The following is a 13,157-nucleotide window of genomic DNA, read 5'->3' on the forward strand; positions in this document are numbered from 1 at the left end:
GCAAAACTTAGCGGAGCGCGGAGGACTGGTCACATCGAAATGTCGCGGATTTCCACGTCGCTTCTGGTCGAGGATAACATTATTTGCCTTGGGTGATGCAGTGTCTCGGAAGCGGGGCCGGAAGGCCCAATCTTGCAAAGGGTCATTGGAATAGCTCCCGATTCTATGTGCTGGTCAGCTGTGTCGCCACTAACTAATGCAACATGGTCACACCCTCTTCATTCACACCCTCTCCATTTACTGTCGTTATAGCTGCTGTTATTGAGCAGTTGAGCAACGCCATCTAAGATGTCGAATAGATGACCTGATCAGAAAGGTAGCTGACTCGTCGTGTATCAGTGATGAAATCACATCAATTGGACATGCTCGCTGCAAAACTTGGAGATGTAGCTATTGCAATCCAAAAGAAAACAGGATCGTTCAGGCTAGTCCGTGAGGAGCTAGCATAGAAAGCGAGTGAGGACTTTATTGTTACATGGAGATCCTAGCAGATCGCGATTTGGAACGCCGTTGGGCCAATCTGCCCCTTAGAAAGAGTCTACCAAGATAGAGGCCGAAGAGGGGCAAGAGCCGTTGATGAACCTCACTCTGCATCTGATAGACCTAACTACTTAGTGTCAGTATAGTCGTAGAGTGCATGATATCAGTCATCGGGTAACATTGAGAGGAGATGCTCCAACTGAATAGAATGTCTTGAAATATAGATTCTGATCCGGCAAATATTGTCGTACCATTATCTGTGCATTACTCCTCAGCCGAAATAGCACTGCAAGTACTAATCATATCGATCCTCAAATCACGGCAGACGACGAGCTCCCACTTCCACGTGGTATTCGCTGGGAAGTCTCAGAGAAACAGTAAAACTGTCTCTGAGGGCCGGGAGGAACTCAAAAAAGCGGTTATTATTCACGACACACAGGATCACAGCCCCAATACGTGCGCCCACGATGGAATGTTGAACCTCAACGTCTGGTACTAGTTCTTTATTCTGTCCGCAGATTTCCACGGGGTTGTTTGTTTTCCATATAGGTTCGTATTGTAAGGGATTTCTGTCTTGCTGAAGGTATTGTTGTTAGAGTCGATGCAATATTTTCTTTCATAGGTTTCCCATTCATGCACCGTCATCTTGATCAACTAGACGCTTTCACGAGGCCGTGCTGTTGATCAATGGTGCCCATTCGACTTTGACTCGAGTGAAAGTTTCAAGTGCTGGCCCGCTGTCATGCGGTAGGTGCGAAGATAGAATTGCAGCTGCGCGCGGAAACAACAACCAGACTGCTTGTGGAATAGAAATAGGGGATGTCTGTGGCGAGACCCTCGGCAACGCCGTCGTCGATGCCTAGAAGGGCTTCGAGAGAGCGTTGACGGTTAGTGTAGGCATGCCTAGGGAAATCCTGACAGGCAGACACCCATACCACGAATTCGAAGCATCCGCTAATCGGTCACACCTGGTCGAGCAACTGTATCAAGACAACGAATTTCCTGATATCATAAATCTACCATTGGGCCAACTGATGCAAGGCTGCTGGCATGGCACTTTCAATTCTATGAGCGAGGTCCTCCAGGCGCTAGAAGCGGCCAAGTCCATGGCCATCAAAGCGAAAGATGGAGCCACGGTTACTCAGGTTCTCAGAAGCTACCGCCTTTTGGCTCGAAGTGTCTGCTCGAAAAAATGAATCACCGGGCCGAGCAAGATTTTCGGCTTAAACCACGAAGAGATATGGGAATTGTCCTTAGCATCGGTCGGGGGGCTAACTGGTATCCCAGTGGAAAGCAAGTCACGAAACCGGAGACTGGCAGTAGTAGACCAGAGGAGCGGGACTGTCCAATATTACAGCCAAGTGAATGGCAGCTGGCTCTTCGATGAATAAACGGGATAGAGCTGCCGAGGTTCCATGCGACTACAGCTGCCGTTGCTGAGCTGGTCATGGGTAAGGGGCTGATCGCGATGCACAACCCGAGTACTATAGATACAAGATGTGCACCCAAGATATGACCCAGACTAAAATGCGATGTGGACATAAAATCGACAGTGGAGGTATCAAGGTGCCCTGTACACATCGTTGCGGCAATTATAAACTCAACTGGAGTTTTGGGACAGCAACAAGGAGGGAACCATGTGGCGACTGTCAGGCTGATGGCTCTTGGGTCAAGAACGAAAATGGCAAATGGGAATCTCGTATATAATTGAATCAGACGCGACAGCCCAGCAAGTATTCGGTTTGGCGTTGTGGTGGCAGACCGACTGGTGCCCGGGGAGAACAGCTTATATAATCTGGTCTGAAAATGTTTGATCAAGGGGTGTTCAGGAATACCCTTCCGTCGCCTAGCGCACTCCTCTTCCTCTCTCCCGTCTCTCTTAAGTTCGACAATTGCCTGTTACACAATGACTTATAATTACTTGCTAAGAAAAGTACAAGCTTCTAGGGTATGGTGATTTGGGTCTCATTTTCGAGACATCGGACTGCATTGCACTGAAGTACGCAATAAACCAGGACGATCCGCGATTTGAGAACGAGAACCGTGTTTTCGACGAGTTTGAACGCCATCCTCCCTGTCCCCATATCGTTTACAGCTTTATCCGTGTCCCGGATTTGAACTTTATGCAACGACTCCCTGGAGGGAATCTTGAGGTGTGACTTCGAACTCGACAAAGAAGGGACCTAACCACTGAACAAATTTTGAAAGTCTGCGGAACCGAGGCCGAAGCTATAATCTTGAGATGGATGAAAGAATTGACAAGCGCTGCAGCATGGCTGGAATCTCTTGGACTTACCCATGGTGACATCAAGCCTGCGAATCTTCTTCTGGATGCGGATAATCACCTAAAACTTGCTGACTTCGACAACACAAACGCTGTTGGTACGGAGGTTGAGGTGGGGACTCCTCCATATGCTAGATCACTAGGTGATGAAGCTGGCACGCTTCGAGGTACTTTCGGTTTTCTGGGTCCTCGCACTGAGCAGTTTGCGATCGGCTCAGTCTTCTGCTATATCATCAGGGGCTATGAACCATACAACGACCAATGGTACGGGAAGAACCACGGTCCTAAGACTGTTGCTATGCTACAGAGAATGGAGCTTCCGGATACCGACGCCTGTGACGTGAAGGATCGTATTATCCGCGAATGCTGGGATGGTAAATTCCGTTCCGTTAAGGACCTTGCAAACACTGCCAGTTCGCTAGGCAGTCAGAGCGGAGATGTGGTTCAAGAATTGACACAAAATTTCATTGAAGTCAGGAGAGAAGAATGCAGGCAGCATATGGCGGGTTTTCCTTCGCTGCTTCCCACACAACCATCACACAGAGACTCGGCTGTATCCAATACAAAGAGTACTATATAGATTTGAGACAGATTTTCTTGCATATATTCAGCTGTTGATGACGCAGTATTGACGGTCATATATGTTCCAAGGGATGTTGCAAAGATGGTGCGCAAGCTGGAGACTGCTGAGCTATGTCGAGATATCGGTGATACTGCGCTTCTTGGAAATGCAAGGACTGGCCATAATGTCAATGGAATGCGTTTGACTAGATAAGACAGCGACATGCGGGGGAATGGACTTGATTTTCCTCATCAATTTTTCAATAGCCAGATAATCATCTGGCTCTGCAACCCCGGGATTCTGCTCCAAGAGTGACTTGATGCCATGGAGGGCCATGATATTGTTATCTGGTTTTGGCGACGGTGGACGTTGTCTGAATGGGTAACGTGGGACCCTTTCATGTTGTTGCACAATCAAGTGAGGGTCAACTGGGATAGATCCCGTGTCGGCTGAATCTCTCAAAGGTGAACGAATTGGGAGGGCAGCAGTATTTTGCCCCGACGAAGGCAGACGTGAATCCATACCAAAACGTCGAACGTGAGGGAAGGTCTGGCGTTGCTGCCAATTGGCTGCTCCAGGAGTATATTCCGGCTCCGGCAGTGTCATACATTCTTGCCCACGTGTCATTTCCGCCGAGTTTGGTGATAGGAGGGACGCCTGGGCTGGATGGTCATGGTCTTCGAGGCCCTCGCTGAGATCGAGGGATTGCTCGAACGAGCCCGTCGCATCTTCTTGATCAAAAAGCTCCTTTGGACGCTGGATCTTTACAGCAGCGTAGTTGACCGATTGGTTGATCGGCGAAGCTGGAGGCAACACTGTTTTCTCTTCGTTCGCCGCAGGAGGTTTTATGCCCCTCTTGCGTTTAAACTTGTCGAGCCAACTGGCACTGGACACCTCTTCTTGGTTACTCGGGCTGAACGAAAAGCATGATGCTTGCTTTCGAAGATCCTCATCTGTAATGGAAATCCCTTTCCTCTTCTGATCCTTCACCCATATGGTAAGAGTCCTTTCGAAATCTCGTAACTCAGCCTTTGACTTCTTGACCTGACTAGCACGCTCGTCCTCAGGCTGGGGGTTCATGTACTTCTCGCGGCGTCTTAGGATTTTTGACACCGTGCTGCCACCTATTAGTGATGATTCGTAGAGGCAGTTAGATGATAACCTATACCTCCTTTCCACGTTATACCTAGCTGCAAACTATTAGCCGCATCAAGCAAAACGAAACGCTACTTACCTCCAATGTCACTATGAATCATGCTCGGTTCCTTCTCTGCCAGTATGCACATCTCTCTGCGCACATCATCAGTTAACACGGGACGCTTTGGCCTTTTCGGGCACCCTGTCATTTTCGGGCTGGTTGGTGTATTTTCAGATATAACTCTCGCCCACCCTTGGGTAGGAAGCTGTCCAGAGGGCAAAATTGAAACCGAGTAGGACTCCTGAGGGGACGCGGCCAGCATACTCGGCCATAGCCCACTATGAGGCATGATCAGTGGCGGTTGCATTGGCATCTGAGAAGTAGGCACGGCTGATGGCTGATGCATATTGTTGCATGCCGGTTCCACGGGCATAGCCACGACCGGACTGTACCCGAATGCAGGAGACTCATATATGGGCGACATGGACGCCTGAGGGCAAGATGAGTACGGGAATAGCAGAGCCATCTAAATGTTCTGCCCGTAGCCCGACCACTGCGGGTTCGGATGCTCCGACGGTATGTTCAATAAGACCTGCGTTCAAGTCCAAGCTTTGCAATGAACCTATTAGTCTGGTTGGGATTGTGCTGTGGCGTCACATACCAATAGGCCGGAGAATACTGCTTAGCAAAGGGAGACTCCCGGTCCGAATGCTGACCTGTAGAGACCTCGAGCTCCAGGGATAACAGAAGAGAAGCCACGTCGACAAGGTCAGATAGAAGAGCTTGCTAGGCCTCACTGGAAGCACCGAATATCTCAACAGAGAGGGGATTTGAGCAGATATGAACTCGAGAGGGCGTTTGTCGAGAGGGGTGTGCGGAGTCTGGAATCAAGCTGGCTCAGGCCGACAAGAGGAGGGCAGCAGTATCTGGGCAGGGACGGATCAGGTGGACCAGGAATTAAGGGAACTCGACAAGTCCTGCCCTAGCCCTGGTTGCGGGCGTGATCGGCGCTCCCTGGTAAGAGGACAGGGATGCAGATTAAGGAGGTCGTGGGGAAAGGTTGGGCAGTTCCCCCATAAGAGGACAGAAATGCGGGTCTCCACGCTCGGCACCTCGGCTGCGCTAACAGCTACATCGAGGTTGGCACATGCAAATCTTTCCTTCGCTTCTTGAAATTCCTCGAAGTAAGATCGGCCGATCGGCCTGGCTAGAACAGGTTCACGCACGCTCGTATCGAAAGACTCACGGAGCATCAGCAAGTCACCAGGATCATGGGATGGTCAATAACGGTTTGATTGACGGTAGGGCCCCTTCGAAGGCCCACTTATAGTCACCAGTAGCGATGCAACCTTGTAGACCGGCGACAAAGAGAGCAGTTTGGCAGAAAATCAACAGTTCCTTACTACGCTGTCCAGGGTTAGTTTCGCCACCTTGCAGGGATTCTAACTGGCCAGAAAAGGCATTGCTGTTTTCATCTGTCAAGTCAATGAAGGCATGTTCAACCTAACAGCGCCTAGTACAAGGTAAGCAACTTTTAAGAAGGAATGCTGCTCTTACTAAATAATCGGATTCTGTAGGTGCTTGCGTAAAACCCACCCCTGACACCGTAGCATATTAGGATTGGCATTGGGAAAAGAGTCCACTCAGGGCACACAATTTACCTTCCGTCCTGGGCACAAGTTACAGCAGATCACACCCAAGCAGTATCAATGAGCCTTTAGGCTTCAGCCGGCAGCCCCGGTCGTAGGAGTGAGGGTGTATATTCAATTTTGCCGCGGACAGGGTAGATAGCTAGCTAGACGAAACAGCACCCGACCAGGTAATTCCCTGCTGTTTCGGCGCCAATACTCCCTCCTACCCCTCCGCAGCTCTTTTTTCACAAAGGCCGGTTGCAATGCACACTCTCCAATCAACAGCTTTGTGCTGGGTCAATGCTGGAACAAATTGATTCAAGACAGCCAATGTCAAGGCCTCTACGTTGACTTCTCTTGCAGGCGGTTCTTGCTTTCAAGCTGGATATGAAATTTGAGGAATCTCCACGCAGACAAGTTGCATTACTCAAAGTGAAACATGATGCAAGCCACAGGATTCGCCCTCGGCAGTATCTTGGTCAAGTAACACCTTCAGCGACAAAAGTACGCACGCCCCACAGGTCACTTGCTAGCCAGATGGCTTCGCCCGGAAAAACGATTCTAGTTGCAGACTCGCCGAGGTGTGGGTGGGACGACGCAGCAGGGTTAAAGCCGCTTCAGTACTCTAGAATAAACGAGATGCATCTTCCCGAGGTGCAAACAAGTTCGTCGCGTTTAAATAACCCATTCCTACTAATCAGTAACCAAGCTCAGTCAATCCCAGGACCCGTTGATGAGCCATTTGAGGTCGAAATTTCCCAGAGCTCATAAGGAGACCACAGCGAAGAAGGTTAGCAAAGAGAAAGTTACAACGTGTGAACGGTGGGGTAACAAATGAAGCGCGTGGCGTCTCTCCTCAACTGACGGACCTATGGGCCTGAGTCTCTCCTCGCTCGTGGACACTTGCAGCTTGGGCCAACAGGGATGTCTTGCTTTGTCCGAGTGACACTAAATTTCTCGATGTTAGAACTCCGAGACCACTAGCTTTGGGGGCTTCAGATGGGGTTAGGATATCGCATGGGGGACATAGGCGGGTAGCGCGCGAATCAAAGCAGATAATGGGGTGTAAAGTGCTAGGGTGGCCGAGACCAGCACCTGGCAGGAGACTAAGGCGTACTTGTAAGGTTAGATTGTCCAACGAATAGACAGTTGATGCTCTGTGTCTCCAAAATTCCATGGGTTTGGTATGAGATAGGATAGCATTGTGGCCGCCGACGGTAGTTTTCAACATGAAACTCTCACAATAACTGTCGAGAGCCGACGCACCGCCTCCTTCCAACACAGTACGGATACACATTATCACACCGAGGTTTAGGGCGCAACACCCCTATGAGTTTGGCGTTTCCTCCACAGAATTAGTCAATACATATCCGTCGGCTATTCAGCTCTGAACTACACATACTACTATGGTGTCCCCATGAAGTTCTAATAATGACGCTACCACGTATCTAAAGAATCCGATTCCCTGAGAAAAGCAGCATTTCTCGTTAAAGCTGGTCTAGTTTGCTTCAGCCCTTGTTAGATTGAAACGTACCCTTCATTAACTTGATAGTTGAAAACTGCAACGCTTTTCCTGGCCACTCGCAACACTTCAACCCTTGTCTGATCCCTGCCCCTGTCTGATCCCTGTCTAATCCCTGTAAGATTAGAACTTCATAGGATGACTATAGTACTTCATCAAACCTGATTAGGTACCTAAGTTGTCCCAACTTCAAGGTAAGGACGAACATGATGTTACGAGGGTACTAAATGCTGACATGAGCTTAGCCTGAGATGCCTTCGTACGCAGTATGCACTCAGGAACAATCATTCTAAAGATGGAAAATTTGTAAAATGTGATCGACACATGAAAAAGGAGCATGAACGATGTGGAAGTTCGACCATTCAGTACAAAGATGTTCAAAGATCTAGCCATAGATGTCGGTCGTGTTTGAATAGTGCATAACCGGGCGACCTGGAACTCGGTGTGGTTCATCGAGCACCGACTCCAGATGTGTCGCTTAGACTTTTCTTCAGATCCGACAGTTCCTGCTCTGGCGATACGGCAGCGTCATCTTTGGAACACATTGTTTCGAGATCAATGACTTACATACCGCTTGCTGTCTTCAGCCAATTGTACCGATTGATATCCTCATGAATAAAACCGATGCGGTGTATACCTTGGAGTAGCTCTCGACATTCTTCCCAATCAGCGGGACCAGCAGGGTGACCGCAGAGATACTCCATCAGAGAGCCTATCACCCTGGACTGATTTTCTTCGTAGACATAGCCGTAGAAGGCTGGTATGGCAGTAAACCCTTTCAGCTGTAGAGAATAATAGCCTTGCAATTCTTGTCGAAGGTAGTTAAGTTCGTGTTGAAATCTCGCAACCTTCATGACGAGGCATCTCCCAGCACAGGAGACTTTCCAGACCGAATCACTGATTCTGTCCTCAATTTTTATCTTATTCAATTCCCACCACTGCTTACTATCAATCTTCAGGTCAACAGGTGCAAGACGGTGTGGTGGAAATGAGTTAAAACGGTATTCTGGGGCTTCAGGTAGACCAGTGACGGTCATCGTTTGCCAGTCGCCTTCCCAAACGCTTAGGGATCGAAGATGCCGAAGTATCGCTGAGCTTTCTGTCCGGTCCTCGGGAGGTATGATTGCTGGTGAGAATATCTGGACGTAAACGATGCGACTGCCTTTTCGAATGCGATAAAGCAGATCGCTGTCCTCCAAGTCCAAGGACAGTACTTCCTTCGGGAGATTCAAGACTGCTTATGAAGTGAAAGTGTGCATAGCGATGCGATGATGAATATTTGTCGAGATTGGCATGGAAAGGCCATAACGTCAAGGTGGTGGAGATATGTATTAGGGAGGAATCGTCTCGGTATTGCCAAGCCACCACGTGACCAGCATGGCGGTATCTAAGGCAAACAGACATGAACACGTTGATACGCACGTACGCGTACTCGTTCCTAAGGGCCAGATTGTTGTGGTTGACGGCAAGTGGACTTTTCTGACGCACCCCCAATCGTACCCATTTTATGCCCATTCATTATGCACGCAAGACACCCACGGACCTTGGGTCTGCAGCGGCGCCAGTGTCCCCCAGTCATTGTCCGAAATCGGTATCAATTGCTCTCCGAGACCCAGTCTTGCCGGGTCAGATCGACTCATAACTATCATGGAAGGGACTGCTAGGTAAATGTTTTAACTGAAGGCAATGAATACGCTGCCAACAATTCTTCCAGGGACTTCAACGGAGGGAGCTGATTGAGGTGTCCGTGTGGCAGCTTCGCCTCGCTGGGATCTTCGGTGGTATCGATGTCTGAGGTTTGCTTCCAATCGGGCTTGATCAAGTCGTAGCAAGCTCCAGTCCGGACGACGTCGGGATTTAACCTAACGCGAGCAGCGTCGGCCGCACCTCTGCAAGCACATCGATCTCTAATTGTCGTGGCGCTTCTAAACGACTGACAGGTAGTTCCCTCCCAAATACATTCCAGACATAGCCAACTTCCAAGAATCAGGTCTGTGGGAAAATAATCCTACCATTTCGGCTCTTTCGGATGCTGCAGTGTTGTATCCGTCGCTAGGAATAGGGAGGCCGAAAGAAGAACAGCGCTTATCATACATTCAAATTTGAGATATATTATGTATAATAAGCGCTATATACAGATCTTTCTAAGGCCTACAATGGAATTCGACGAAGATCGGCCACCTCCTTCTAATTAAACTATCGTAAACATTTCAAATAGTGAAAATATTCAAATTATCGAGAAGCTGACATTCAGGGTAATGGTATGTAGAACCTATGGGTATAAAAGAGTAGAACAACCTCTCTATCTAATCCCCTTCCACCAGTTGTCTAATTAAACTCACCATTACACAAATCACACTTCTCTCGCCCTCTGCACCTTACCAATCCCAGCGCTCAACATGTTCACTCGTACTATCCTGACAGCAGTCGCAGTCCAAGGGCTTATCCTGTCTACGCTAGCATCGAGTATCACGATCCGGAACGAATGTGACTTCACTCTCTACTATAAGTAACACCCCCCATTTCTCGGCCACCAAACCATCTCGTCCTACCTCTCTGCAGATCAACACGCTAATATAACCTAAAAACAGCTACCCAGAAGACGGGACCATGAACGGCGCGATCCCTCCAGGTAGCTTCGCCATGATCCCCGCGAATGAAGGCAACAGACTCACCTGGGGTTCGACAACCGACTCAACCGGCGGCCCAGCCCTTGAATGGACTATCGGCGATACTTTGGTCTTTGATATAAGCCTTTATGATTGTGCCAACGGATCTGATCTTTCGGGTTGTACGGGTGCTGATAAGGGGTTTGCCGCGAGTGCTACTAGCTGCGACAGCATAAGCTGCGCTCCTCCAGGGACTGACTGTGATGGAGTGCGTTACGTGTCGCCAGGGGATGATGATGTCCAGAAGGCCTGTTCAAATCCGAATGCAGATATCACACTTACTGTTTGCTCGACTTAGTGGGGCGGTTGGTTGGAGGAGAGTGTTACTGTTTGGCACTTATTGCCGAATTGCTTGCTCCGGGGGAACGAGGTTGGATGGATGGGACGCAAGGTTCCTGCCGAGCGAGAATCAACACGGGACTGGATTTGCGCTTTGCAGATGCACCGAAGAGATTCAAGCCCTTGCTACTGCGGTTACCGTCCGAGACAGCTGAGGATAGATGGACGCTCGTTGATTGTGTCGACTGGTTGCAGAATCGATATCCAAGTAGAAATGTGATGGCATCTTGCCAAGAAGCAGTTTGACGGTCTTTTGGAGCTTCCTGCTGTTGATGAATGACCCAATCTTACCTGGATCGTTTGGAAGCCTAGCAAAGAGAGTGTTGAGAGTGACAAAGTTACGATCAGACTACTAGCATTTTCTGCATGGCCATGTATTTCCATCGGTATTGAATGGTTGGCTCTCAATGATTGATCAGAACCACCATCCACGACTTTTCGACCCAATCAGGTAGGTTCCGCGCATTATCGACATGATTTTCGAACGACTGGACACCTTGCAGCGACTAGAGAAAGAGAGTATGCAGAAAAGGGAAACAATGCGGCATGGACGTGCGCACAAAGATGCCCTCATCCAGAACCATCGCAAAATGCAGGATCAAGAGTGGTACGCAGTACAATAAAAGAGAAAAGATCGGAACGAGCGCATTAAGACCTACCGTGTCGCTTTTGCAGCGTTCCGGTATGAAGCAGAGGTTCAAGAAACGGTAAGCACCCACCATTTGCCTACTATTTCCACGGTACTGATCTATTGAAGATTCTCCAAAGCTCCTTGAAGCGGATCAAGCATGGCCGTGAGATGCACGAGTACTATTCTCCGTCAGGAATCCAGGACCTCGCACCACCAATTGAGGTTGTCCACCACCATACAGGGCATGCTAGGGCTCCTGATGAAACTCACGCACCTGCTCATAGCCGAGGTTTTTCCGCATCAGAGGCAGGTAGCGGGCTCTGATACTCGGAGTCGGCTGGACCGAAAGACGCAGCCCAACACAGCATCTTTAGGTATGCACAGCCGCTTTGGGGTAGGGTTAGAATTCAAACTTCAAGAGCCTCATTGAGAAGTTGAAATGGGTATACTTGATTATCAGATAGCACTCAGTGTCTGTTGTCTGTCCACGTACGCTAGATAGTGGTCACCTTCAAAAAGACCTTGAAACGTACAATGTATTTGCCATGGTCGGCCGGCACCTGAAACGGTGTCCGCGGGGCAAGGCCCAATGGAGTGGTAGCAACTGTTTCTATCCCAGCCACCCGAGTTCTGCTCTCCTTTCAAGTGCGGATGATACCCAGTGCGCATGTGGAGATTGCTACGGACCGACAGATCCCTGGGGCTGAAACTAATCTGAAGGCACAGTAAATCCCTTGGTGCAGACCGTGATGGGCGGGCCTACAAGGTCCACCAGCCTCTGAGCCCAGCCTTACAAATAGGTTTCAGTGTGACCGGCTGCCCCTTTTGCCCAAACATGTCATTCTCAAGCTCTTCAAGAACACTGACCATGGCGAAAGCGCAAGACCAGATCGAATGCCATGCATTGCCACAACTGGACTATGTGCAACTTCCTCTTAAGCACGACTATCCCGGTGCCTGTCATCATCTCGGCCCTTGCGGGAAAACTGATGTCCAAGACAACTGCGCGTGTGCAGTGAATCGAACGTGGTGCTTTGCGGACTGCCAGTGCGACTCATCCCTTTGTCAGCGGAGGTGGCCAGGATGCCAGTGTTCAGCTGGGTGCGAGCAGGGCTGTCCATGTCGACAAATTTCTTTTGACTGTATACCCGGGCAATGCAGGTGTAACGGGTGCTACAACACTGATAAGGCCAAAGTTGCACCTCGCTTGGTGGTTCGCGACTCCATGATCAAGAATGCAAACCGTGGGCTTTTTGCCGATCAAGATATCCCTTCAGGGTCTTTCTTGGGGGAATACTGCGGAAATATAGTCCTGGACGTGGAGTACAGGGCTCGAGTGTTTCGGGACAACCGTATGACTCTGATGGCTTTGAGTAGAGGTACCGATATTTTGGAGTTTTTGATATGCACGGACTCAAACTTGGACAGATCATTCAGTGGACGGTGACTGTCCTGACAATCTGCTGGTTTTCATCAACCACATGCCCCAGTCCAAAGCCAACGCCCGATTTTCATACGAACGCAGTCGGAAAGGTAAAGTTGTGCGCTTGTACGCAACAACACCGATCCGGCTCGGAGAGGAGATTTACATCTTCTATGGGTTAGTTGCTCTCGACTCTATCTGCAGCTGGGTGCATCTGACGTTTGGAAGCACAAATTTTCGATTTGACCCTGCCGACCTTGCTCCTCCACACCTGAAATGTGAGAAGGGATTCTGATTTTCTTTCATGTTACAAAGCTGACATACTTAGATCACGACCTTACAGTCAGAGTGGGAATGTTCGTGTTTGTCAAGAACATGTCCACGTGTCCTTGGGTCGGACATATAAAACAAATCTTCAAGGAAGAGCGAAAGATCAAAGTCGAATGGATGTGTGATGTCAGTGATATCGAGCAGCCGA

General features: G+C 49.3%; 3 protein-coding genes across 3 annotated transcripts; 1 reads left to right on the forward strand and 2 right to left on the reverse strand.

Annotated features, from left to right (window-relative positions):
* Positions 1-1,379: 1,379 nt before the first annotated feature.
* Positions 1,380-1,676, forward strand: PV05_03288 (uncharacterized protein; the record flags this gene model as incomplete). Its single annotated transcript, XM_013463921.1, has 1 exon — positions 1,380-1,676. One exon carries the CDS (start codon positions 1,380-1,382, stop codon positions 1,674-1,676), a length of 297 nt encoding a protein of 98 aa, XP_013319375.1.
* Positions 1,677-3,455: 1,779 nt separating this feature from the next.
* On the reverse strand, positions 3,456-4,948 carry PV05_03289 (uncharacterized protein; the record flags this gene model as incomplete). The annotated part of the gene is made up of 2 exons (XM_013463922.1): positions 3,456-4,516; positions 4,561-4,948. The coding sequence occupies 2 exons, from the start codon at positions 4,946-4,948 to the stop codon at positions 3,456-3,458; spliced, it is 1,449 nt and encodes a 482-aa protein (XP_013319376.1).
* Positions 4,949-8,180: 3,232 nt separating this feature from the next.
* Positions 8,181-8,471, reverse strand: PV05_03290 (uncharacterized protein; the record flags this gene model as incomplete). Its single annotated transcript, XM_013463923.1, has 1 exon — positions 8,181-8,471. One exon carries the CDS (start codon positions 8,469-8,471, stop codon positions 8,181-8,183), a length of 291 nt encoding a protein of 96 aa, XP_013319377.1.
* Between the last annotated feature and the right edge of the window lie 4,686 nt (positions 8,472-13,157).

This window comes from Exophiala xenobiotica, assembly GCF_000835505.1.
Source record: "Exophiala xenobiotica strain CBS 118157 unplaced genomic scaffold supercont1.2, whole genome shotgun sequence".
In the NCBI taxonomy this organism is placed as follows: domain Eukaryota; kingdom Fungi; phylum Ascomycota; class Eurotiomycetes; order Chaetothyriales; family Herpotrichiellaceae; genus Exophiala; species Exophiala xenobiotica.